General features: G+C 38.4%; 3 protein-coding genes and 1 non-coding gene across 14 annotated transcripts; 2 read left to right on the top strand and 2 right to left on the bottom strand.

Moving 5' to 3' along the window:
• Positions 1-1,591: 1,591 nt before the first annotated feature.
• On the bottom strand, positions 1,592-3,703 carry LOC116263367 (homeobox-leucine zipper protein ATHB-7). The gene is made up of 2 exons (XM_031643081.2): positions 3,220-3,703; positions 1,592-2,154 (listed from the first exon to the last, which is right to left on the bottom strand). The coding sequence occupies exons 1-2, from the start codon at positions 3,562-3,564 to the stop codon at positions 1,774-1,776; spliced, it is 726 nt and encodes a 241-aa protein (XP_031498941.1). The 5' UTR covers positions 3,565-3,703; the 3' UTR covers positions 1,592-1,773.
• A 5,479-nt stretch (positions 3,704-9,182) lies between these two features.
• On the bottom strand, positions 9,183-19,007 carry LOC116262410 (mediator of RNA polymerase II transcription subunit 10b-like). Of its 11 annotated transcripts, none has more exons than XR_007574475.1 (10): positions 16,004-16,400; positions 13,927-14,167; positions 13,758-13,838; positions 13,546-13,648; positions 11,656-11,745; positions 11,166-11,234; positions 10,900-10,977; positions 10,671-10,777; positions 9,577-9,662; positions 9,183-9,476 (listed from the first exon to the last, which is right to left on the bottom strand). XR_007574475.1 is itself a non-coding variant. In XM_050080105.1 (9 exons), the coding sequence occupies exons 4-8, from the start codon at positions 14,121-14,123 to the stop codon at positions 9,591-9,593; spliced, it is 543 nt and encodes a 180-aa protein (XP_049936062.1). In that variant the 5' UTR covers positions 14,124-14,167; positions 18,129-18,268; positions 18,348-18,486; positions 18,578-19,007; the 3' UTR covers positions 9,183-9,476; positions 9,577-9,590. The 11 variants fall into 11 exon arrangements, 6 of the variants coding, with proteins under 6 accessions (XP_049936062.1, XP_049936059.1, XP_049936061.1 ...); XR_007574476.1 differs by having other exon boundaries at positions 11,180-11,234; XR_007574473.1 differs by having other exon boundaries at positions 10,900-11,234.
• A 197-nt stretch (positions 19,008-19,204) lies between these two features.
• TRNAL-UAG (transfer RNA leucine (anticodon UAG)) lies at positions 19,205-19,284 on the top strand. Its single transcript has one exon. It is a non-coding gene; the product is annotated as a tRNA-Leu (tRNA).
• A 900-nt stretch (positions 19,285-20,184) lies between these two features.
• On the top strand, positions 20,185-25,412 carry LOC116261847 (pyridoxal reductase, chloroplastic). The gene is made up of 8 exons (XM_031640741.2): positions 20,185-20,409; positions 20,744-20,966; positions 22,710-22,803; positions 23,079-23,202; positions 23,729-23,830; positions 23,941-24,092; positions 24,205-24,298; positions 25,032-25,412. Exons 1-8 carry the CDS (start codon positions 20,278-20,280, stop codon positions 25,215-25,217), a joined length of 1,107 nt encoding a protein of 368 aa, XP_031496601.1. The 5' UTR covers positions 20,185-20,277; the 3' UTR covers positions 25,218-25,412.
• The last annotated feature ends 1,893 nt before the right edge of the window (positions 25,413-27,305 follow it).

The following is a 27,305-nucleotide window of genomic DNA, read 5'->3' as shown; positions in this document are numbered from 1 at the left end:
ATCTGTTCGCTACGGGATTTGCCGGTTTCAACATCCATATTTGGACAGAAAATTTCTTCGGCTTCTCAAAGCATATTGCCTGATGCATTGCAACATATATATAAATATATATATATATAGTGTGGAGACCCAAATGCACATTAGCTAGTATGAACCACCTGTTGGCACAATAAGCGTTGTCATTCATGTCACTGAAACCAGTGTCCAACTACCTACTATATCCCCTAATAAACCCGATGTGGTTTCCCCTCATACATAATCATTCATTTGGAAAATTATATCCTCTTAAATCCATTGATATATCAATGGCATATATGTGCTCACTATATTGAGGTGTATAAAGTATTGTTTTACCTCGTCTAGACTTTTTTTCTTTTTTGTTTTGAAGTAGCTATCTAATTGTTTCAGCTGAAAAGACAGGTCTCTAGTATTATTCTTGTGGATCTCTAGTACTATTCTTGTGGACACTGTATCTTTACGCCTTAAATGGTGGATGTGGTACTTATCTAAGTTGAAGAGTGGACTGCTATCCTCACTGATACTAATGCAACCCAAGATCCTAAGGTTGTGTTTGTTTCACTGTAGATTTGAAATCTACTACAATCTAAGATCTAGATCCATGGATTTAAGATCAAATCAACTTCTTCCCAAATCTATAATTTTTAACATGTAGCATGAATTTAACTGGAATCCTCAGTTTGTTTAAATTGAGGTCCTCTCAAAACATGCCCTTTTATTTGCTTTGGATTTAAGATATGAAACTATCAAACACAACGTAAAGGTAGGGAGAATGGGCATCTTTGGACCTCTTTTTGAGGTAATAGTTGTTAACCTTCTGCCCACCCGAAATTGTCGAAATTGTTGTTTAACATATAAGTGATGTAAGAAAATAACCAGCTACAGGAAATTGTATCAAGTCGTGTAAGAACTTCAAAATTAGATATCAAGTGTAGTTTCTCATTTTGTTTCCTTTTACGATGATGAAGACAAGCCCGGCCACTCAGCCTTGAGAGCACAACACCATGGTTAGGCTCTGGCAGTAAATCAATGGCATGGTTCGGATTTGAGTCTACGTGTTTGACTTGGTACCCTTCACCCTTTTCTGCCCTCATCGCTCACCACCTCCGGAGAAAGACTGCGGGGATTCCTCAGATTTTATTGACAAAAAATATTATCTACAGAGCCAAAAATCGGAGTCTTAAAGAACCTTAGCTATGCATATTACGAATCACCTCAGCCGCCGCAGGAGGATCTTTTCCAACAGAGATCACATGACCGATCGGCCAGACTCGTTGCAGCAGGAACCGAAAAGGTCTTCACCCACTGATAGCATCCATAAGGCGATTTCTCCGCATCCCATTCTTACATTGAATCAAAATATTTCCTTCGATGCCTGAGCTTGCCATCACCACTTCTTTCATGGAGCGAACTTCCGTCTTATCTTTCTGCCACCGAGCTGATGACGGCAGATTGAAGTTTTTTTGTTTTTATCCGATGAGAAGTGGCCATGGCCGAGCACATAGTTCTATAAAACTTGCCATCATTGCATGGGCTGCTTTTTAGAGACAGCCCTTTCCGATTGTTGTGCACGAAAAAAAAAAAAAAAACAAATATAAGTACAAAAAAACAAAAGGGAATTAAAGATCTCTTTACAGCAGTTTGACAATTTTCCCTATACTAATTTCTCAATTCTTTAATCTCGCTTTGACCTGTCTTCCTCTCCTGCTCTACAATTTGAGTCACATACTCAAGGCCACGGTGGGAGTCACATACTCAAGGCCATAGCTCCCACCATTGGTAAGGCTGATCATGACAGCAAAAGGCCTGTAAAACGTAGGATCCATCATCGTCAGTAAATGGGTCGTATCCGGCGCCGCAGCTGCTGACATTGACAAGCTTCCCCACTTCTTCATCCTCTTCTTTCTTCCTACATGTATCAAGAATTTTGCTGCTGCATTCGCTCTCTGCAAACAGAGCCAACCTCAAACCCGATTCTTCTTTCGGCTTAACACCTTTCTCTTCTGACGACTTTCCGTCCACGTTGTCCGACTCACCGTCCTCGGTGTTCGCAGCAGAAACAGGTCGACACGATGCCTTCTTCTCCGTGGAACCCGCTTTGTGTTGCTCTTCTACAAGGCCACTGAGCTTCTGCAACTGTTTAAAGAACCAGCAATTTGGTGATATGTTTCATAGAAGGAAGAAGAGAGGTTCGCCTCGAGCCAAGGTTCGCTAGTTTGCGACCATGGGGTTAGGCTTGGATCGAGCTACCCGTGCTCATTAGATTATGTATCAAAATTTGGGAGTTTGATTTTTTATTCACGTCAGCTATGGATTCAGCAGATTCGTGAAATATGAGAGATGTTATGGTGTTCAAACGGAGGAGCCAGTGTACTACTTTCTTCTTCAACAGCAGCAGAGTATTTTGATGGTGGGTCCCACCAGGAACTAATGGGACCAACAGCTGAATCGTTTTTTCCTTTTCTTTTTTCAGATGAAATGATAAGTCCTTGGCTACTCTGTCCGAGTATTATATTATTTTTTATATGGCATTTTCATCCTTAGTCTGATATGAACTTTTTCGTTTTCTTTGACAAGAACCAACGGATTAGACATTCTCTCCTTCATTCCTAAAGAATGTTTCTTGTAAGAACCATCGAGAGTACACCCAACTTCAACCTTATATTAGGGGAAAGTTCCTGTAGATTTAGGATTCATGGAATCCCATCAGATGATCAGTCCAACTTAGCAGACCCCAACCACAGTGACAAATAGGCCTAATTTCATTGACAAGGGTTCTATTTCCGTGTTTGATTCAACCATCTGATCATGTGAGATTTGAGGAAAAGAAAAAATGAAGAGTGAAAAAGTAGATTATCTAATTAGATCATGTCTACATTAATCAACCCATCTTTGCTCCTCTTTGCATCAAAGTGTATGTGTTTTATATAAGATTGTTTTATATAAGATTGTCTACAATAGGTTTCAATTAACCTCAAACAAAGTCTCTATACCCATCAGAAATGGAATTTATGATGGAAGACGCCCCAACTGAACTACTTAATCGCTGGCATCAGCTATAACAGCATACGATTAGCAAGTTTACTGGTAGAAACTCTAAGGATTTTCATGTCCTCCAGTAGTCTAAGAACGTCTGTATTAAGTACACTGAATTTGGAGATAAATAAGAGCAACAACTGAGCAACTAGAGCAAGAGTTTACCTGCTTCAAGAGAGCTTGCTTCTCCTGCTTAAGGGACTCGCAGCTCGAAAGCAGAGCATCGTAATCTGCCTTGAGCACGCCGTAGTCTCTCTCGATCTGTTTCGCCTTCCAACGGGCCCTCCTGTTCTGAAACCATATGGCAATCTGCCGGGGATGCAGCCCGAGCTCCCGGGCGAGCTGCGCCTTCTTCCTCGGCTCCAGACGTGTCGTCTCCGTCTCGAAGATCCTCTCCAACGACCTGATCTGCTCATCGCTGAACCTCCTCTTCTTGCTTTTCTGCGAGAGATTTATGCTCCCCATTGAATCTGATTCTTCTGCCGTGCTGTAATCTTCCTTCTCCGTCATCCTCTGCACACATGGGAGTGGGAGGCGTTGTGGGGAACGTGCCGGCTTTAGTTTCCCTTGATTGTCTATAATGATGCTTAATTAAGCGAATGATGGGAATGGCTCAGACCAGTCCGGCCATGGCCTATAAATACTAATATAGAACTAATAAACAAGTTTTTCTGATCATATGAATATAATAAGTTGGAATGGGCTTAATGGAGTTTTGAATATGGTGGTGTACATGGACCAATTAAATCACATCGCGTGTTGAATGCTCCTTTGCTTCTTATTCTTTTTGTTCTTTCTTGTTTTCTTCTAAATTGCTGCTTCAAGTTGAGCCACGTCGATGGGGAGGTGGGCTCGCTTGAGATTTTTTTAGGTTGCTTTGCACTTGAAAAAAAAAAAATCGGTCGAAAAACCTAACGCATGTTGCATCTCCATTTTTTTGGTGAAACATGTATAGTTCCAAGTAAAGTAAGGCGTTTAAGACATTTACTTTAGGAAATCACATTAAATCTTCTTATTTCGAAACCATTATCAAATGACTGAACAACCGAGATCAAGTTAATTATGATATTTAGTTGACATTCAAAAAAAAACCCTCGTGTGTCCTATTTTGGGATTTGTTTGGACCTCTTTTAACTCGGGTGTCGTGTTTGTGATTATTTGCACTCAAAACAATAACATTGTTGAAGAGTGATAGCAACCATGGAAGTTCGATGTACTATGCCTCTTTGAGGCCCTTATCAATTTAATTACGACGACGAGTCATTCCTGCAAGATGACAGACAGAGGCGCCCCTTTAAGACTTATAAGATTGTGCACATGATCAATTGTAAGTAGTATTTGATGGAAATTAGAGTATATATTAATCCTTTAATTCCATAGGCAATACTCATGCTCCAGACTTCATGTCCTTGGGTTACTGGTACGATGGAAAACTCTCGATGTGCAGAAACCTTGGGAAAAACACAGAAATATATGATGGTACTGTAGCAATAACTAGTAACTAGTAAGCTTTATTATATGTCTTCGTAGTTAGAAAATTTGGAAAGTATACGTCAAGGTAGTTGATTTTCTGAAACCGTTTTTTTATGTGCAGATAAACTCCGGCAGAAGCTTAGGTCGGGCAGACATCCTCCAGATTACGCCATGCGATGCATCTCGAAATTCTCAGCATAAAGAATAAAAGAAAAGACTCTGTATATTTGATATATATACACACTCAAATTAAGCACTTAATTCGAAGGTGGATTCTCAAGTTGCTGTACGAGGGCAGCAAAAAAAGTTCTCGCTAACAAAGAGCAGCCACTTTGAAAAGCAAGTGTTGAGCAATATGAATGACATTATCAGTCGCCGGGAAGAGTTTGGCTTATTAGTTGACAACTATAAGCAGCGATCCCGCCACATTACCCAACCCCCCATTATTGTCCTCTCCACCAGTACAAGGGACCCTCATGCCACACACACACACACACACACACACATATATATATATATATATATATAAAATATGTATATATGGATTATTTGTAATACAGTTGATATCACGTGCTGATATACATTTTTATTTCTCAAAAATCCTACCTCAAGTATGTGATGTAAAGCTGATTTAGTAGAGATTAATGACCTTTAAAGTGCCATGCAGAACCCGATGCGTATGAAGGCTTTCTTGAAGATCCAAAAACTATAGCAGAGAACACATCTAATTTTAGAAATTATTTTGATATAAAGCCTGATTGCTTTACGCAACCAAATAAACACATTCAGGTTGCTGTGCCTTGTACTGTTTTGGAAGAACTTAAAGAATAATCGCATATAGTTGAGAGTAGAAGGAGCTCGAGAGGGCTCCTGTTACACTGCACCTGATCCGTTCGGCGGGGCTTTATGATGAGGACAACCGGAAAGCTGTATGCATTAGAGAAGACAAAGAAAAGTATGAAGGGCCCGTTGGTGCAATTCCAATCACAACAGCAGGCCAGGAAAAGAACAAAGGAGAAGCAGACAAACGGTCTCATGTAAGAGTGGTGGGGTCGCAGAAGGAAGAAGAAGCCATTAAACAAATTTGAATGAGTTGATCTTTCAATGATGTCCTGACCATTCACGCCTCCTAACGAATGTGATGGCGAGCTTCGTCTTCCACGAAAAAGAGAAAAACTTTCCTTCCTGGTCGCTCTTATCTTCATTCTAGAGAAAGCATGCCCCCGAACATGCAATTTTGGTAGAGAGAGAGAGTGTGTGTTGAAGTTCCTTCGTGATGAGCTCGTTGGGAGAACAAGTCAAACACGAGACGATCAAATGAGCAAGCGAGAGTACTTGTTTTGGCTGGGCTGGTAGAGGCTAGATTTTGTGTTTTGATACTATAATATGTCAATTGGTATGCAACAAAAGTTAGTAATATTTGAGAAACATTTTGGGGGAAATAATGTAAATATTTTTTGTTTTGATTGCACGAGACAACTTAAGCTTGCTTGCGGTTCATGAGTATAAGTTGACAATGCAAAAAAACGACTTATTACTGGCGCTACAAAAAAAAGAAACCGTCTGTAGTAAAGAGATTCTACCGACAGACTATAGTCTTTGTCTGTAAATCGTACTTTTTATTGATGAAAAAACTTAGACGGTGAAACTAGACCTGGTTTTGGTTTCAGTTTCATGGGATGCCCACATTAAACTCGAGTCGATGACTTAATGTGCCACACAACCAAAAAAATCGTAGCCGTGCCATGTACTGCCATATCAAAAGTAGCATTATAAGACCAAAGTGAAAAGAAAAAGAAATTAAATTAAAAACAAACTATACATCTCCATCCATTTGTTTTTGTTCCTTTGGCCTATTGTTCTTTCATATATATATATATATATATATATATATATATATATATGGGTGTCTAATCCTCCATCGGACATCCGTCCAACATTCATGGTCACCCGATGCAATAGATCGGTGGATATAGCTAAACAGAGTGCCTGACGCACTGCATTAGATGGCATGCTGTGAGAGACCAAAAGATTCATTTGTCAAAACCTGAATGGAAAACTCCAAACGAAAGATAGAGAGAGACAGAATTAGAGAGGGAGAGGGGGGGGGGAGAGAGAGAGAGAGAGAGAGTAAACCAAGTTACTTGTATAGTTATATTTCCCAAAATCTCTTAATTGTTAGGTGAGCATTCAACGGTGAGAGTGAAAGTCAATAGGCTCACTTGTCATATTAAATTTAATAAATTGACAAACTTAAAATTGTTAAATAGTCTTAAGTTACATCAATATTTTTCATGTTGTTTTTCAAGTTAATAATCTGTAGATATTGTATGCACATTTCTTCAAGTTAACAAGGTAGATAATGTGTATCGGTTCACATAGCATGTATGATAGATGTACGTGTCTATACGTTTGAGTCAAACACTTGGAACACATCGCCGCAGAAAACACCCTTTGGCCACTAAAGAACCCGTGCAAATCAAGCAATACTAAGACTTTTTGCATCAAGCTGAAAGCGTGACGCAAAACGATGATGACCATGGCATGATGACATTGTAACCTATATATATATATATATATATATATATAGCGAGAGAGAGAGAGAGAGAGAGAGAGAACTAATAGACCTTTATATACCAAATTAGATAGTAATGACATGAGCCCAGTGATTTTGATACGATTGGATGGTTAAGTTGAAAAAAAAAATAGCAATCAGACTGCATTTTCAAGAAATAGAAATACCTCTCATACGAGGAAACAAATTAGTTTCCTTAACCGAGGTCTCTTGCTTCTTTTTTAAGGGCATTTCTATCTCTTAAAAATAAAGTTTGGTTTCTACTTTTTTAAACTTAAATCCACCATCTAATCTCTTTAAGATCAAAAGCTCCTACGATTCCCATCCAGTTTAGCATATACAAGGGTATGATAACTACTTGTTTTCTTTATAGGATTTACATACTTTTCGGCGCGGTTTGGATGGCTACTCGTTTTCCTTATAGGATTTACTGCCTTCCCTAATTTACTATCATAGTCACATTATCATGAAATAGTCACATTATCATGAAATTGGGATTATTTTAAATGGTGGTCGAACTATATCTGAATTGAAGGATGTATAACAAACCCAGCTCCAACCCAAAACCCCAAAAAAAAAAAAAAAATGTGGTCTATCCTCCCACAAACCGCCATTCAACCAAATCTCTTTTTCATGTGTATAAAAATCCAATACCTTCGGTGGGGTAGCTCCTTTCTATCGGAAACCAAGTCCACCACAAAAAATCTTGTAATGGCTTTGAAGTCCATATCAAAAGATACCTTAAATAAACTTAAAGCCAATGTTCAGTAAGCAGAAAAAAGCAATAAAGGTGAAAGCGGAGAGGGGCTGGAGCGGATGAGGTGAGGGTGGAAGGGCGGGGGCCGCAGGAGTCGCCGCCGTCAAACGGTACGTGCACGACTCCGCAACGACGCAGCGAAGGATTGACGGCGACCTGAGCGAAGTCTGGGTTGGTTCTCCTTATGAATAATACCGACAAATTCTAACCTATCGCCATAAATTGATGGCTGCTCGACAGCTGGAGTCCAGAAACAAGGTTGGAAGAAGGGAAGGAGCTGCAGCTGCTGCCGCTGTCATCCGCGTCTGCGCGGAGATCCTTTACACGCCACCACTCGAACGACTGCGATCGCGCCACGCCGCGCCACCCTCCAACCCACCTGTAAGGCCTACATCAAGTCGGCAGACGATGATGTTGGCGCGCATTCCAATTGAACCAGTTTGACCATGCCACGTTGAACATACTTTCTTTGGTTGTTTTACGGATTTTTCTTCAATTTCTGTCTTCCACTTTTCCAATCAGTTCTTCACACATGCCATTCAATTTGAACTAGTTGTGAGTGAACCATGTGTTTTGATCGGTAGTAGTAGTATTAGTATTTGCAAGTGAAATGCATCGTATACATCACGTATACAAAGATTCAGTTTTCATTTTTTTTTTCTATAGATTGCCATCAAACCGTCGCGTGCTGGTATAATATTCCTGAAGGCAAGCTAAAATAGAACCTCATACGCTCTCCGTTTACTCTCTCTTCCTACATATAAACGTGGGTTTAGGCTGATCCTCACTATGTCTACAGACAGGGGCACAGAACTTGGTACTTGAACTACCGACTGTTCCCATATTGAAAACTTCAATTGCAACCTCCTAAATGCGAATCTATTCTTGGCATGTAGGCATACTAAAACCGATACGCATAACAAGTTCTGATCTACTAAAAAGTGATTCCCTTATGCCCGTTATCCAATGAATCTTTCACCAGTGCTTTTCTCTCCTTCCATATATAAACTTGGGTTAGGCAGATAGATCCTCACTAGTCTACAGACAGGGACACAGAACTTGGTACTTGAACTGCCGACTGTTCTCATATTGAAAGCTTCAAATGCAACCTCCTAAATGCCAATCTATTCTTGACATGTAAGCATAATAAAACCGATACGCATAACAAGTTCAGAACTACTAAAAAGTGATTCCCTTATGCCCGTTATCCTATGAATCTTTCACAAGAAAGAAAGTGATTTTGTTCATCACTTCACCAAACCATTGCCTACAGAAAATTTAGAACCAACCATTTCACCAAACCAAAAAGATTCAAGGCATAGGTGGTTGCTGCAGTACTCGAAGGTTGTAGTTTATTGTAGATGCCTATTGTTGTGGCAGTTTTCTGCAATTTAGACAAGTGATGCACACAACATCCCATTTGTAAAATCATACATGGCGGAGTAATTTTGTCATTTTGGTAAACTTATATGTGAGATAATTGGCAGGCAGAGACAATACATGACACCGAAATACAGGAAGAAACAACCAAGACTAAAACTAAAGCCAGAAAATACAATTGTTAGTCCTCTTAGAGCAGCACAGCTGACCAAAGTGGTTGAAATATGGTATACACATCTGCAACCCAACCAGCAGCATATCAATGACGGAAAATAAAATACAGGAAGATAATTTGTCAACTTATGTGCAGAAAATTATCAAAGACAAAGAGGCAGACCATCTTAGCATCAATCAGTGCTCTGAATTGATCTTCATATCACCATTAGGCAAAATGCTCTGTGCCTGTGCTAATCTTTTGGACTCCTGCAATTAAATTTGGCTCAGCATATGAGTCGGGTGAGAAAGAATAGCAAATTCCATTATCAGAAATACAGACATGCTCAGGAAATAGGATTTGCAGCATCGGAATAAAAAAGCATACTATGAGAGCTCTCAGGTTAGGAAAACAGAAAAAAGTGGCAGAGTCATAGGTTCAACATAAACAGAAATAGAACCTGCAACACCCTTTCACAATAACCATAGCCTTACCATACAACTGACCATAGCGGAGCATTTGATAACCCTAAATTTTACTTCAATGTGTACTGTGCAGGTGAAAGTTCACCCACCCATACGAGCTTATACATATTAAACAGGTGAAATTTACTTGAAAATTTTCACCAGCATTACGCCTTCACAGCAAGAAATTCCTAGAAGAAAGTTGACCCCCTTTGAAAACATGTAACTTCCATACAGCTAGACATGTCTCACTTGCTGAACTTTTTTAGTCTGTCACTAAGAACATGCGAACCGAACATGGAAATATGTGAAGAGTTCAGAAAGCAACAAATCAATAAAAAGCATAAAAATAGAGTGAAAAACTGAAAAAACATATGGCCATTTTCCGATCGTCAATGCAGATGAGCAGGTCCAGTATCAATACGCTACTATAACATGGGGCCATGAGAATGGCTGGTCCACTCATCTTGATACGGGCCATACGGCAGCTTGGTAAACCAGACAAACTGGGTACATTTAGGATAGAGTCTAGGTCAGAACCAGGTTTATCCAAACTTTTAAACAATGATTATTTTATTGTGATGATTTTTTTATATTATAAACAATGTTTTAACTTTAATTTAATTGGACTATATGTATGAACTAGTTATTATGTTGTTTTCATGCATTAGTTATAAACTTATGAATTGTTTTTATTCAATTGTGGATTATATATATATATATATATATTGCTGTATCCCACCCTCCATATTTTTAAAAATTGCTGGGTCCAAACATATAGAATCGTAACTGCACCTGCACCCACACCCTTACCTGCCCCCATTTGACTTAGGCTGAATCATGCACACAGACATGCCCATTAATAGGACGTGGACCATTCAACTCTTCCAGGCGAGTACAATCAGGCGCCAATCTGACAGCTTTTTTACCAGTAGAGAGGAAATTACCAGTCATGAAGCCAACCAAAAAAGGCAACAAATCAGGCTTGAGCTTCAATGCAGAATCACTTAAATTGTTCTGAGAGCATAGACAGTTGACTCACTTTTGGCCCAAGGCGGAACCTGACCTCTTCGCCAGTAAGAATACCTTATGGTTCAATCTCAGACTTCTCCAATCCAGTCTGTCCCAAAAAACACACAAGAATGACACCATATAATCTTTATTATTCATTTGTGGCTTAAGGCCTTGAGAGACTGAAGGATGCTGCCCCAATATCCAACAAATTGTGACCATATATTTAGTGATGCTCCAACAAGAAAACTATTCCAATTCGGAGAAAAAAATCCCCAGTACAGAATGAAGACGCACTCTAAGCAAAACACCTTAGCTCAAAAAGGGTTGTAATAATCACCGTCGACAAGCCTTAGACCTGAAACACTGAGGCGCAAGCAAGTCAAAAATACTCCAAAAAGTTGACCATCTCTTTCTTTTCTGGTCCTTGAGAAGTACAAATGCAAGAAGCTCAACAAAGAACGGAAATATGAAAAAGAAAAAGAAAGGAACAAACTATCATGGAGAAAAACACTGCAAAAACAAAAAAACTACAAAATATAATTTAAGAACAATTTCCACATTAAAAAGGGAAACTCGATTGAATGTGCATGCAGGACAAATGATCTTCCATGCTAAAGGTTATCTATACAAGAGAATGGCAGTCATATCTCATTTCTCAAAAATTCACAATTGACATCATGTCATACAATTCTTTGAATCCCTTATGGGCCAAACACACATCACCTACACAGTTTCATCAGATCATAAAGATTAGCATATGAGAGGATGGTTGTGCAATACTTACAGCAGCAGAAGTTGCACGTATCTCCCTATAAACTTCCACTTCTTCAGGAAATGCTTGTTCTAGTTCCTCTAGTAGGTGCTTCCTTAGGCTCTAAAACCAAAAAACATATAAATATATCAGCCACAAAGTTGACCGTTGTAAAAGATTTCACATCAAAACTATGCAAGCAATGAAATGTGATGTGAAGAAGCATATCCATCTTTTGTTGGAAGTAACCAGACCATCCTACCTTGTTCATAATTACTTCCAATTTCTAATTTTATAATGAAAAAAGAAACATCCTTGTTAACTTTTGAATTATGACAAACTTTCTAGGAGTTGTAGTATTATCTGATGATGATAAAGAAACATATGAGATTATGATGAGACTGACAAGCAACAATCTTATACTATTATGTATGAGGAATTTGAGTGTGTTGCGCTATGTACATGCCACATAATACCTATCAACTTCAAAAGACAATATTCTCAGTAGGGCATCCTTAATCTCATACAATTTCCCCCAATTCTTTGTTGCTATAGAAGATATCAGTGTTAGCTCAAGAAATGTTCTTAGAAATTATAAAAGATCCATGAACAGAAGAACACCAGTAAATATCATCCACTGCCTCTTATAGTAAATGCAATAAATATAACTCTCTGGGTACCAAAACTTTACATTGACTGGAGACAACAGAATGATAATAATAAAGCATTTGCTATCTTATATTTATGATCAATATAGTGGACATCATTTAGAAGATAAAAAAAGGATTTAAAGTTGAAATAGTTAATTAAAAGAAACCATTTCATCAGCATCAGAAAATCCTATTATTACCATCAGCCTATTTGCTTGTTAGAATATGGCAGTAAACAGAAAGTAAAAGGAACCAACGTTTCTAAGCTGAAGACCATTGAATTGTATTTAAGTAGGTACCTAATTCCACCAGAAATGTACTGCACTGTAGGTTGTTAGACATTCTCTAATCCTCGATTTCAGTGAAAGCTCAAATGCAATCCCAGTAACAGTTCAAATGCAATCTGAGGTCCAGGAACTGAACACAGCATTTGTACCATATTTTTGGTTCTTGCATGAATGGGTGCATCGTTCTAAACAAGCAACCAATCAAAACAACACAAATGCCAAGGATAATGGAAGCAATCACTACTGTAATAATATGGATGAGAGGTGAATAACTTGGTGGGTTCACAGTTCACAGCTGCCACATCAATAAATTGGAATTCCCCTGTTCAGCCAACCATATTCACTTAAAGTGAATCACCAATTTGCAAAGGTAATGATTCCACGGGAAAAAAAAAAGAACCATGATTATCAAAGGACTCAAAACCGTTAACTTTTTACTTTTCCCAGAATCTTAGCTGAGTACCTCGACTCAATTCTGCCATTAAAACCCACCCTCAACTACGAAACCTGTTCCACCACTTCATCAACGAAAACCAATCAAAACTGAGCAAAATTGCATTTTTTAGATTTCTGGTAGTAGATTTGAAAATAGATACTCCGAACGAGAAGAACCCAACCCCAGTTACACAAATAAAACCTCCCCAAAACCTCCTCAACCGTTATAAATTTATAAGAACCAGAGTTAATGAACACCACTATCAAATGGACAACAAAAGTGAGAAGAAAACAGAAGGAAGCAAGGATCAACACACAAACACCTACTGGAACAACGTTAAGCAAAACAAAGACTATTTATCACTGACAAACCCAATCACCACAGATGCAATCTCCTTTCGCAAAATTCACACCATTAGTTGCAACCAAGTGAAGAAAACAACATCAAAACCATATTAAAAAAAAGAAAATGAAAAAACCTAATTCAGCAATATTGAACAACACCCCAAAAAATACAAGAAACAAAAATATAAGGACGTCTGATTACCAACCTTGAACGCGTCCGTCTTGCCCTTGGTGACCTGATTCCTAGCAATGCAGCTGTTGATGACATCTCTGGTGAACTCGTCTGGGTTCTTCCCATCGTCAATCAAGCTGGACGACCAACCAAATCAAAACACCACAAAAGACAAGCACACCAACAAAAAAGTGCAGAAAGATCAAGAATTGGAGAGAAAGACAGAATGGTAGAAAGAAGACCCACTTGACGACCTCCATGGGCACCTGTATGTTGCAGCTATCAGCGAGCTTCTGCAGCATTTCAAGCTCCAACACAACATCATTCCTAAAGAGAAAAGGAAAGAGAAGAATTAGGGAGAAACAATGAAGTCCACCATAATAATGGCGAGACGAAGAGGGAAAAGGGTGGATACAGGCGTTGGAGGAGGGGGAGCTGGGAGGCCATGTTGAAGGAGGAGACAGTGAGATGGAGCTGATGGAGGAGGCCGAGCGACTGTTGGATGGAATTAAGCACCTTGCTAAGGTTCTGCTTTTGTTGTTGGTCTGGCTCGGATGGAGTTTGAGCTGGCGTCGACGTTGGTGTCGACCCATTACCCGTTGGTGTTGCCATTGTTTTACCCAGTGATGAAGCCAATTTTTTTTCACTGAGGGACACTAATACATAGTAATTAAAAAAAAAACGAACCAATTAAATAATAAACATTGTTTAAAGCTTACAAACTAAATCATGTATGCCTACACATTGGAAATAAAATATCAAAGAAATGAAAAAACATAAAATGTGTACAAAAAAATTTAAAATGAAAGCTTTGGGCACGTCTCACTTACCTTTTGTCCTAAATAAACACCTTTTATTAACACACAGAAACATAATTTTTCATGACAAGGATATTCATAAATTGCAAGCTTTTGGTATGTCTCAAGCATCTCTTTGTCTAAACAAATACATCGTCTCAAATCATGTAAAAGCTTAATGTTTTAAGATAATCATATTAATAAATGGCAACCTTTTGGCCTATCTTATTTATCTCCTTCCCTAACAAATATGTTCTGTGAAAACATGTAAAAACATCACTTTTCAGGATATCCGTATTTGTAGTTTGTAGGCTATACTAAACGAATACCTTCTAGCATATAAAAACATAAGTTTTCATGATATGTGCATTAATAAAGTGCAGGCCTTTAGCTTGTCTCAATTATTTTCTGTCCTAAACAAATATTTTCCGTCAAAGCATTTAATAGCATAACTTTTCATGATAAACATGTAAAAACTGAGTCGTACATATGTTTAATACATTAATCTATCTGGGAACATGAAAAGAAAATCTTAAAGTCTTTGCGATCCTTTGCCCATCAAGATACTATCAAAATCTCAAGTGTCCTACTCCTCAACATGGAAGATAAAGCACATATAGGTTGATAAACACTTCATAAGACAAATATCTAAAACCAAAAGTTTAAATGCATTTCATAAGGACCAAAGATCAAGCAGAGCACTTAAAGCACAAGCATTGATTTTAGACACCGAGACGTTAGAAAACAATGAGGCATTAGAAAACAACTGTCACTACAGAAATCAATTAGACAATGAGAATTTAGAAAAACAATTTTATTACAATTTGTCATCCAGCTCTAAGAATATAACAGATATGATTCTGCTATTAGGAAACCTTAATCTCAATCTTGATAATTGATTAGGTCTAAAAATTAAGCATATTTTTGCTTTTAGATTCTTTAAAATGAAGAAAGCTTTTATAAATGTTTGTCAATACTTCTGTTGTAGCAGGAACAACAAGAAAGTCAAAATTTTTTTATTTTTCCATTACTTTTATATGGTGTTTCAAAAATTTTGAATTGCTATATAATTTCTCTAGGAAGTCCACATTTTTAAGAGAATTTTTTGGAAAAAATTGCATGATATCAAGAAAAGGATGAAAAGAGAACAAATAGAACTGATATAATTCGGGAAAAGGGGTATGAATTGAAGGCTCAAGCAGAGGCAAAGGGGTATTAAATGTTGCCAACTATTCAAGATGTAAAAGCCACTGGTTCTTATAGCTCTATGTTTGTTTTTTCAGTTCAGAATTGGTGGATTTAGCTAACAAGGTATCTGAAAACAAAAAGGCATGAGGAAATAATGAAGCTGAAAATCAGTCAAAACAGGAAAGCGAACATTTTCTTAAAGAATTCCTTTCATGTATCCTCTACTAAAAGTTTATGCACAATGTGAATGGTGGAAATAGTGATTACTGTTCCTTGATTAGTCATAGTTCATAGTTGATCTACCAACTGCAACTTGTATTTTGGGTGAATTATTGAGATAGAAGATCCAAGAACGTATCACTTAGCATAGTCTGTATACAGTCCAAATAATTCTTTTTAAAAAAGAAAAACTCCAGTTCTGAAAGATAGAGAAACAAAAAATCCATTACCAATTCGTTCTGTAAAAAAAAAAAAAAAGACGATTGCAAACATACAGACAACACCTACATGTAAGAGTATTATATGTCATCAGGGTGCGCCGTTTTTGGACCCGCACACGCGACGCGGGTGCGACTCAGATTCGCACCCAAACCGCACCATGTCAGGGAGGTAGGGAGAGAGGGCGGTAGGGAGAGAGAGAGAGTGCGGGAGAGTTGCGAAGGAGGGAGACAGTGCAGGAGAGAGGGCGTGAGAGCTTGCGGGAATGAGAGAGTGCAGACAGAGAGGGGAGACGGACAGAGGGAGAGGGACGACACGATTTGGGGGAACAGGGAGAGCAAGGGTGAGGGGGACCGAAGGCGAGACGAAGAGAGGGTGAGTGAGGAGCGCGGGAGGAAGAGAGTGCAGACAGAGAGGGCTCGGGCGAGACAGGGTGAGAAGGAAGGGGGAAACAGATGGGAGAGAGAAAAACCTAGTTACCCTAATCGCCGCCACACTGCGCCGCCGCGGCCGCTGCTCCTTCCTCCACCTTCTTCGTCTCTGCGTCGGATGCTCACCTGCGGAATGAGAGGGCAACGAAGAGGGAGACAGAGCGGAAGACGAGGAAAGGGGAACCCGCGTCGGTCTTCCTCTTCGAGCGATGGAGTTCGGGTCCGGGTCTGGATCTAAATCCAATTCGACCTACCCAAAACCAAAATCGTTACCTGTAAGTAATTTCTGGGTCTCTAGTTGTTTCCCCTAATCAAGTTTGGCATTTGAGGGCTGCGAAAAATGAGTCCCTCTTAAGAGGTTGTTTGTACAACCCACATTTCTTAGGGAACTATTGATCTTTCTTAAGAAAAAGGAACGAGAAACGAGGTCAATTATCTGGGAAAAGTTTCTCCAAAGGAAGATTGCCTGAGAAAAAGCCCTTTCAAAAGAATTGGCATAGCATTGTGGCTTTCTAAAGATTCTTTTTGTTTTTGTTTCAGTGGTGGGTAAAGGGTGGGAAAAATCCCAAAGCCGGACCTTGATGTTGAGAATTTGCATCATAACCGATGAAAATGAATTCCCATGAATGATGGGACATGGTCATTTTTCCTTGCTCTGATCTTTTTGTTTTGCTCAGGAAAGCTTTTTTCCTATTTGAAAAGGGAAAATGTTTGAAATTGACAAACGTTAGAGGAGAATAGGAGCATTTCCTTGAGAAAATTTTTCCCTACTCCAGCTGCCCATAAAATATAGAAACTTTCACTTGATTATTGGAACTCGTGCGATAATATTCAGATTTGAATCAATCTACGTAGTGCCATTTGAATTATATCTGGATCTAAGATGATTACCTTAATGGGATTTATAAGAATTACTTCGACTGGAAGTCATGAGGAAGCATATCTAGGAAATTAAGTACGTTAAACTTGAATCGGTTACATACCAATTGGTGATCATCACTCTCATCTTTTTTGTAAATGAGAAATAAAAATACAAACAAAATATATGAATTTACAGTCAAACAAGCCCTTAGCAATAAACTTGAATATGTTAAATACAACATCAGAAATCTCAGTGACTACTTACAGTAGTAGAGCCCCATGAGCTTACCATGGGGCTGATGTGCGCAACTGCCTATCCCAGTTTGTGTAAACTTTTGTAAAATTTTTATTTTCACATCTAACCCCACTAATTATTAGTAGTTTTTAACCTCATATAGATCCTTATTTATCTCTTTCATGTAACTAGATCATTTTCCTCATTGCAAGGGTTAACCCAAAAACTGCAAATCACCCACCAATGAAAAGGGTGATATGGAAATCTTTGACATTTTTTGCCCTCTCAAACCCCCCTCCCCCCACACACCCCCAAAAAAAAAAAAAATATTTTTTTAGAAATCTAGTGGAAGCAAGAAGTTAATAAAATCCAGTTGTAGATCATCTCAAAACTTTATGAACTGTTCATTCAAAACAAGTGTATATTTCTTGCTGAATTAATGATTGATAATGATATCATGATTAGTAAACTGTAATTTTGAATTTATTATTTAATATTTTTATGATTTATAAACAATTATATATATATATATATTATAATTAATTAATTAATAATAATAATAAATACTATGCCTCATCTAAATTTTTTGACATGTGCTGCACCAATAAGAACCAGTCCATCACGGCGAATAGATCATAATCAGTCTAGCAAAATAAAAGGAAATTGCCTGAATATGCAGAGGGAGCAGGGGCTGAGAGGTCGCTTGACTGCTGAAGCAGCTGAACAGAATGCTGAACAAAATCTAAATCCCCAAATGCAAAGCAGAAAATCTTCAAATGCTACAGGCTACAGCAAATCGATAAATCCCTAATTAAACAATTAAAATCAATACCAATAAGAACAAAAAAATAGACAATCAGAGAACTGATAAGAAAGCATCACTCACTGCCGATGGTTCGGTCAGCGGTGGAGCAGCAGCGGCTGTCACCTCCTGTCCTCCACAGCAGCATCGCCGTCGCCCATCAGTTCACCAACTGACCGGCAGAGTGGTGGCCAGCAACATCAATCTGTCAAAATTCCTGTGGCTGAGGAAGTGAGAAAGCAGAGAAGAAATGAGAATTAAAAAGAGGCAACGAGTAACAACCCAGGGCAGAGATGGATGAAGAAACTGCTCACCTAGCAGCGCGTTGAAACTCTTTTCCGACCCGAGGAGGTGGTCACCCAGCATCCGGTGACCGGAACCGGCGGATGGGCAAGCCGGCGAGGAGGCGACTGGGAGCCTGCGACGTTTCCTCCAACTTCTGTAGTTCTCTTCTGCTTTGGAAATTCGAGGAGGGATGGACCGTGGGCGTGGTGGGGCATTGGATCCGGGTTCCGTGGGGCATCCGCATCGCATGTAATTGGACCCGGATCCATTCAATAACAGCCATTGAAGGATGGGTTTTTGGGCCATTCGGTGGCTTAAGAGAGAGACCTGCCGTGCCGTCCCTCCGCCCCTGAGAACTGGCGCCGGCGACTTTTGGTCCATTCCGTCAGTGGGTTAAAGAGTGAGTAAGAGAGAGATGGGCATACCTTCCTTCCTTCTGGTTGGGGGCGATGGTGAATTCTTCAGGGGCGGTGAAGGGGAAACGACGGTCGGGTGGCGGAGCACAATGAAGAGGAAGGCAGGGTTTTCACAGCAGGAGGAGAGGATTTCACGCGCGTTCGACGTCCCTCCACAACGCACTTTTGCGTTTCGGAGCGGGACTCTTCGAAATTAAGAACGCAGTAACTAGAAAGAAAGATGACCGCCTAACAAAACCTGACAGTTTGGCCGAGTGGTCTAAGGCGCCAGATTTAGGCTCTGGTCCGAAAGGGCGTGGGTTCAAATCCCACAGCTGTCACCGAAATTTTTTTCTCTTTTGCGCTTTTCAAATCAAAACCGTTTTCTAACCTGGCATCTATAGGTGAACAAATCAATCAATGACTATCTGCCCTCTTATCTATCACAGTCCAGCATCTTCTTCAGCTTAGCCACTCTTTTAACATATCGAGCCCATCCCTTCTTGTAGCACGCATCAAAAAACATGGAAAGGAAGGAAATAGATGGAAGGAAGAAGATAAAGGATTGGATCCTTTCAAACACACTAATTTGAATACTAGCTACAAATTTTATGCTCAATACTAACGCACTTTACTTTCGCCAACTGACATGATTTATACTATAAGAATGAACCAAAGCTATTAAAAATGTTAGATTGATTGTCTTTTAATAGTTTGAGTCATAAGAAGAAGAGGTTTCCTAGAGCCATAAACAACACTGTTGATTTTCTCCATATAACGGTTCTAGGCCTTGACTTGATGATTCATTCTTTAAGCTCGGTGTTTGGTTAATGAGGCTTAGTGTTTGGTTACCATAGTTTCAGTGTCATTGTTATAATTGTAGAACTTTAAGAAGTGTATTACGTAAGCTTTGCTTCATCGAGAAGGCAGCTCGCATAAATGAAGTATCATGCATGTTAATCAGATTCTCAATTCTAAGCTCAAAAGCTCCAACTAGAAGATGTTCTTCAATCCAGTGATTTCCTACGTTCAAACTATTTTTAGAATTAAACTAGTTAGGTAGAATCTCATACTTTTACATGATTTCTTCTTTCATGAGGCAAAAGGAACATTTACCAAGATCATGTATTTAGATGCAATACTTGAACTCGAAAGTGGATTTCTAAGAAACGCTAATAGTTATTGGGCTTCATACGAATCACTTGAAAAACACGATTGGCAACTGAGGATATCTAGACGGTTCAAAAGGGGTGGCTCTGGTTTCCGGGCGACACCGAAGGTCAGAACCTTCCTGTTTTGGCGCCAATTTCTTCCGAACAGAGAACAAAAGGAAGATGGCCTGGGCGATGGTGTCGATTCCTTCATCTGGCTTCACATGCAGAGGTTCGAAAGAGAGCTTCCTCCAAACTCCTAATTTCAAAACTCGCCTTCCTTCCCTACTTCCTCCATTTTGGCCGTGGGAAAAGGTTCTCTCTCTCTCTCTTTTTCTCTTTCTCTGTTGTAACTTCTGGGTATTATAGGTTGCAACTTTTTCTCCATTTGACAAACACTACCCATTATATGTCGGCATTCTTTCACTAGCTGGGTAGGTAGAAAACGCCCACATGTGCATTATCATTGGATAATTTTCAGTCCTCTGTGCTGCGATTCTTGATCACGTCGGCCATTTTATGCTACTTATATGTTTTTCACAGTTGGGCATCTTCACAAATCCATTTCACTTTCAGTTCTTGCTTCCTTGACTGTTCACTGAAGTGTTGCAGCCATTTGTTGGTTGAGAAGCGTCCTATTTCTTTTTAGGTAAAAATTGGACCGTTATCTGTTTCTCCAATGGGGTTTGGAACTTGGGCATGGGGAAACCAGCTCCTTTGGGGTTATCAGGAAGCCATGGACCAGGCACTGCAAGATACGTTTGACTTGGCAATTAGTAAAGGGATAAATCTTTTCGATACAGCCGATTCTTACGGAACTGGCCGACTTAATGGGCAAAGTGAAAAGCTTCTCGGTAGATTTATCAAAGAAGGTTCTGGTTCCTTTCACCTTTCACTTCTTCCTTATAATGCACTGCATTATCTAATCTAATGTTGAAATATGCTTTATTTGTATCTCCTTTGGGCCTTGTATTGGGACGCATCGAATCCACAGGTTTTGGTTATTTGGTGTTTTTACAAGCAAAGATATATTGAGATATTACGTGTAAGTGGATATATCCTTGTTATTTTTCTCTACGTTTGATTATTGTTATTTTAGTTGGAATACCAAACCTCTTTTATTGTTATTTCCTGCATTTTTGGCGTTCTTTGCTGTAACCATTTTGTAGTTCCCTGCCAAGACACGGGCTGCTAATGATACTGTTAGATATGATCTCATTGCTGTTAACAACGTCATTTTATAAAGGACTTACTTGAAAATTAAACAAAAAAGAAGAAGAAGAAGCAATTTTCTGATCTTTAACGATAATATACTGGTTCACTAATATACTGTATGGTATATACATTAAAATTATTCTACATCACCAAAGTTTCGGAAAATGGTGCCTATTGTTTAAATTTTTCCAATTGAAACAGAGGACATTCCTCCAATTCTGAGATCGAGCAATTTCCTGAATCCTTTCTTCTCCATGATCGCCAGGTTGTCCTATATCCTTAATATTATAATTATAGTAAACCAACGTAGAATGGTTGTACAATATGCCTTCGAATGAAAGTAACTATATAGAGGTATGAGGTGCAACATAAATAAGGAATCACGCTGGAGCCTGGAAGGAGATCACGGCACTTGCATATGACCCTTAATCTTTCCTTACTAGATGGGATTCAAGTGCAGGGGGTGTAACAGTTTTTATTCAATGACAATACATCTGAGAAGGAAAGAAAATTGAACATGCAAGCTACCACTCATGGAAAAGGATGAAGACATAAACCACCATATAGCTCTGAAAGCTAGCTGTCAATAACTGACCAATACTTTTCTCTTCAGGTTGAAATGTGATCCTCGTTAACCAGCTAAAAGACTTGGTTTGAGCCTGATGTATTTGATGCACAGTCACAAGTCTCACAACTATCTCTAACATTTCAAAAATATCCCAGTACTATCATGGTTTCAAATCCAGCTAATGATATCTGTGACATATTTCAATAATTGAAAAATATTGCCAGAAATGAAATATTGGGTTATTATTACAATGTTAGCCTGTGTTATTACAATATCTTTCAAAGATTTTGGACCAATAATTTTATCATATCTTTAAAGTTTAATTAAGCATGCAATTTTGTAGTTTTTCTTTTATGTTCTTGGGAAGTTTTTTAGTTGCTTTGTTTATATTTTTGCAAGAAAAATATTATAAAATCCTATTAGTTCATAGATCTTTACCCCTTTTTCTTATTTCTTTATAAGTTTTGAAAGTTCTTTGATATGTTCCCATGAAAAATGATATCTTGAAAAAAATTCCAAAAGAAGCCATGCTGAGTAGGATATTGATGACTATCATTTGATGATAGGTGGGTTATGAATTTGCTGTCAGTCCTTGTAAGACAGAACTAAGAGCAAAGACTAGATAGAGCCTTCCAGTAAAGGCATTCAGTTTTCTTAATATGCACCGAGTTAAGCTAAATAGGATTTAGATGATGAAATGCTTTGTACAATGTGCTCAATGCCTCAACCAAAATATTACTTGCATATGCATTGTAATGTATTACACATGTTAAACAGGAGATGTCCTTACTCTAGTAATTCACCTTCTTATTTATATGGTGTTATATTCCAGGACCAAAGGCTGCAAGGGAAAATATTGTCATCGCTTCAAAATTTGCTGCATATCCTTGGAGGCTCACTCCTGGACAGTTTGTGGATGCTTGCAAGTATGGAACTTTTATTCCCCTTTCTTAACTCCCTTCTGTTTGCATTTCATTACTACAATACATAATCTAGCATATGATTGATTTTAGATGGCTACCTATGTACGGTGGTTAATGCACAAAATATTCAGCTCAAGTGTTTGTTATTATGTTTCCATGTCGTTAGCATGTATTGGAACTGCTGAAAAATCTACAATTGTCTTAAGATGGACATATATTCAGTATTTTCTTTCTGCAGGACTTTCACGTGGAAAGTGACATATGCTCTGGTTCCTCAGGTCTTCTTTAGGACGGTTGCAAATTGAGCAGATTGGAATAGGGCAATTGCATTGGTCAACTGCAAACTATGCTCCTTTTCAGGAGTTAGCTCTTTGGGATGGTCTAGTAGCAATGTACGAGAAGGTTACTGTTCCCATGTCTATTCATTGCTGAACTGATTTGTCTTTGGTTTGTTGTTTTTTTGGTTATCTCTCACCAAAGTCAATCTGTTCACCTTTATGGTTTATCCAAGTCCACTCTTTTATCATGCACGTATAAAAGCTTAGCTAGCTCAACGTGTGAGCTATCCTTGAGTTGACAAGATATGAAGCAACAAATTCCTACGAAAGTTGCCAATGTTAATTCTGCCCATTATATCAAGGAGCTGTGAACTAAGATGGACAGCATAGTGAGGAAACATTGATTTGATTATCTATAAGGAACTATGCCACCATAACAATTGAAAGCTTCTTTCTATTGTTGATTGTGCTGTTTTTTGACACAGCTCTAATCCTAACTGCCAGCAGCTCTAGAATCTTCCTATATTTGCATGGTTTTGTTTTTACATTAAGAGGTTTCAGTGGGAAAATTGCAGCATATATAGTTGACAAACCAATTTATGAAAACAAATATTTAAGATTATCTTATGTACTTTTGATATATCAAGCAGGGCTTAGTCCGTGCAGTTGGTGTAAGCAATTATGGGCCAAAACAGCTCCTTAAAATTCACGACTATCTGAAGGCCCGAGGTGTTCCACTATGCTCAGCCCAGGTACTTTATGTCTTTTACTAAGTAAAAGGTTATGAGATATATTGTGTTGTGGGAGCAGATGTTCTTGCACTAGGTTATGAATCTTATGGCTGGGCAAACCCAACTTTTAGGTACAATTTTCTTTATTGAGTATGGGAGATAGCCAAATGGAGCTGAAAGATATATGTGATTCTCTTGGCATCCGCTTGATTTCATACAGTCCTCTTGGACTGGGAATGCTTACTGGGAAATATACAGCAGCGAATCTTCCAGCTGGACCAAGGTATACAGTTCTCATATTACCCTCATTCAGTCATACTGTAGCATATTGCAAATACCAATCCGAACCCAATCCACAAGTCTAAGTTATCTTCTTTAAACTCTGCTCCCAACAGGGCTTTACTTTTCAGGCAGATTCTTCCAGGGTTAAGGCCCTTGCTTAGTGCATTAGAAGAAATTGCCCAGAAGAGAGGCAAAACGATACCCCAGGTAATGTTTGCTTCAGCTTTATTTTAATTTCCAGAATTATTCAAAACAACTCTTGAACCTATCTTTTTCTTATTGTGATTAATTTTACTGGGTAAGCTTTGTTATTTTTATATTGCTAAATGGTAAATACAGCTGCTTCTATATAAGATTTCAACATGTGACTGGAGAATGTTTTGAAGCTTTCTTCTTTTCCTGAAATGGTTCCTGAACAATTTAATGGTTCTTGTTATCATGATGTCTGCATTTAGCAAATGTAATCAGCTGGACTGGAATGGTTTAATCTCCCATAGAACTCAGACCTCAATAATCAACCAAGCTGCTTTATGACTGTGGAGGCATCATATACAATTAGCCGGTCTTATTCAAGATTGAGTATCTAGGTGCCAGTTTGATGTTCTTATAAGATGCAGGTGCAACTATATTTCTTTCTTATTTACTATCCTTCTTTTGAGGTTTAGTCTCTTACAGTGCATTTTGGGTGCTGTTCATGGGAAAAGAATTCCCTCTGCAAGATATAGTGTTGCAAATTGTCATCTATTGTTTTCCATAATCCAAGAATGGAGCAGTAAATTATGATGTGTATTAACAGTGCACAATCCCCTTGACACCGAGTCCCATTTGTTATTATACTTCAACGTCATTACTCAGTCATCTCTTCAGTGCTTCCTGAATTCTAGCACTATCTGACAATTGGCTTTACAGAGTTTTGATACCTTTCTGCTCATGCTTGCAGGTTGCGATAAACTGGTGTATATGCAAAGGCACTGTTCCCATACCAGGGGTTAAATCAGTTAGTCAAGCTGAGGACAATCTTGGTGCCCTTGGCTGGCGTCTCTCCTCAGATGAGATTTTCCAGTTGGAAGCTGCAGCAAAGGAGTCACCACGTATGATGATCCAGAATGTTTTTCAAACTAGGTGAGATATAGGATGAGATGTTCAAGTGTTGTAGTATACTGTTTGCTAATATTTCTGTTTTATTATCAAGCCAATTAATGCTTTTCATGGCCTTGTTATTGCTCTTTATGTGCCCTTTATTTATTAGCAATACATGTCAAGGACTCTCTATGTGCCCCTTATTTATGTGTTTATAAAATGGGTATTTTGATGAGGATCAGTAGATATGTCTGTGGAGGAAATCAGGCTCAATCAGATTGCTGACTTCTAATTTGCTCTTGTTTAACGTTCAACTTATCATCTCCTGACAAGAGTTGAGTGAAAATGACAGGCCAAGGGTCGTGCCGAAATTCATTGGCTTTTACAGGTTATAACTGTGCACAGTCAGATCCGAACCTAGAAATCTTCTTTGTTCCCAAAATTTTTATTTAAAAATCTTTCTGCTGGTTTAACTCTATTTCGGAATTGCTAGTTATGGAGCCTTGTTGAAGTTTTGCAAAAAAAAAATAAGATGGGTGCACTTCAGTGACTTTGTGAACACCCAAGGCCTTATCCATTAGTTTGCACATATAACTGCAGAGTTCTACATAGAAGATCTATTCCAGTAAGGATATTGGATGTAGGGAGTAAATGCATATCAAACATAAGCTAAGTTACGTGGGTACTTCAGTAAGTTCCACGCACGTGTGTCGCCATTCCAACACTGCAAAGCAGGTACTTGGGCATACTCGGATACTTTTTTGATCAACTGATCTAAACTACTTACTTTTACTTGAGTTAGTTTGTTTTTCAGTTTTCATTATATTTTTGAAAGTTATTGGTCATTAACATATACTATTTTTGTTTTTGTAACTCTTGTTTATTTAAACGTTTCTTTCATTGTAAAATTTTTGTGTTATTTTTCATATATACATATAAATTTCCTACCATACCTCCATACCCAAATTTTTAAAATTGTTGTACCTGTATCTGCATCTCCAAACTTGTACCCGGACCCATACCTGCACCCATGTGACTTAGAACATAAGTTTTCTAGTCATGGAGAGGGTTGGTATACCAACATGATATATATATATATATATATACATATATATATATAAATCCAAAATTATGCTTCCTCAAATATGTTTCCTTAGTGTGCTTCACAGTGTTTTAGTCTTTTTTTCATAAATTTACCATATAATGGATGTATGAGGTACAAAATTAGAAAAAAAAAAGGTTCATGAGTTCTCTAGTTTGGATTTTATGAGAAACTTGAAAACATTATTTTTTAAAACATTATAAACATCTTATTTGCATGCTCTTTTTACTCATATAAATTTAGATATTGTGCATCCGTCTTTACGGTTGGATATGTAAAAAGACAACACTGCATTGCTTGGGAATGCAGTATGTGTGTGGAGAATTTGGTGCTATCCTCCTATACTATCAAAATTTTTAGAGACCCTACCGCAAGTGATCATTTTGCATAAAATGGTTTAGTTTGTATTAGCAGCTTGGTTTGGTCCCATTAATGTGCTTGCCAACAATTTGTGATGCCAGTAGATGGCCTCTCCATATCTAGACCTATCTGTTTACTAGGCCTATTTTTGGGATGAGAAGAGTAATCCTGTTCATATTCTCTACTTTGCCGTTATGAGGTCCTACCTTTTACGTTTGTCTCATAAGTCAAGCTAAAAGCTTACTGCAGTTGAATGAAATGCACTGTACTCTTTTTGGTTTTAACAGAAGTGGCAAATAACTTACTATTTAAACGATATACATGAAAAAATCATATAAATTTAGTATTCATACTCTCTCTCTCTCTCTTCGTTAGATGCCGTCAAATTGGTGTGAAAAAGATGTGAAGAATCACCAAAATCAATTGGATTTTTTCATAATTCCAGTTAAATGATGAAAGTTCTAAAGACTCAAAATTGTGAAGAAGAAAATTTTAGTAAGTTAAGAATGAATAGCAACACACTTGAATCACCGCGTTGTCCTTTTTCTCTTGGTCCAGTTCCAGGCAGCCGCTGGTTTGAATGATTTTAAGAACAGCTACAGACATGGGATTAAGCAGGCTGCATTTGGCAGCCTTGGACTTCGATGAAATTACGGGACTCTACATGTTGGC

Source organism: Nymphaea colorata, chromosome 10 (assembly GCF_008831285.2).
Source record: "Nymphaea colorata isolate Beijing-Zhang1983 chromosome 10, ASM883128v2, whole genome shotgun sequence".
Classification (NCBI taxonomy): domain Eukaryota; kingdom Viridiplantae; phylum Streptophyta; class Magnoliopsida; order Nymphaeales; family Nymphaeaceae; genus Nymphaea; species Nymphaea colorata.
This window is presented reverse-complemented; position numbering and strand designations above follow the sequence as displayed.

Coding starts and splice junctions, on each gene's coding strand:
- LOC116263367 (XM_031643081.2), bottom strand. CDS start 3,564: ATGACGGAGAAGGAAGATTACAGCACGGCAGAAGAATCAGATTCAATG. Junction 2,155..3,219: donor AGCAAGCTCTCTTGAAGCAG/GTAAACTCTTGC, acceptor TTCTTTAAACAG/TTGCAGAAGCTCAGTGGCCT.
- LOC116262410 (XM_050080100.1), bottom strand. CDS start 16,025: ATGACATATAATACTCTTACAT. Junction 13,839..13,926: donor CTCCCCCTCCTCCAACGCCT/GTATCCACCCTT, acceptor TTTTCTCTTTAG/GAATGATGTTGTGTTGGAGC. Junction 11,746..13,545: donor GCAAGACGGACGCGTTCAAG/GTTGGTAATCAG, acceptor TTTTGGTTTTAG/AGCCTAAGGAAGCACCTACT.
- LOC116261847 (XM_031640741.2), top strand. CDS start 20,278: ATGGCCTGGGCGATGGTGTCGATTCCTTCATCTGGCTTCACATGCAGA. Junction 20,410..20,743: donor CATTTTGGCCGTGGGAAAAG/GTTCTCTCTCTC, acceptor ATTTCTTTTTAG/GTAAAAATTGGACCGTTATC. Junction 23,831..23,940: donor TTCCACTATGCTCAGCCCAG/GTACTTTATGTC, acceptor CCCAACTTTTAG/GTACAATTTTCTTTATTGAG.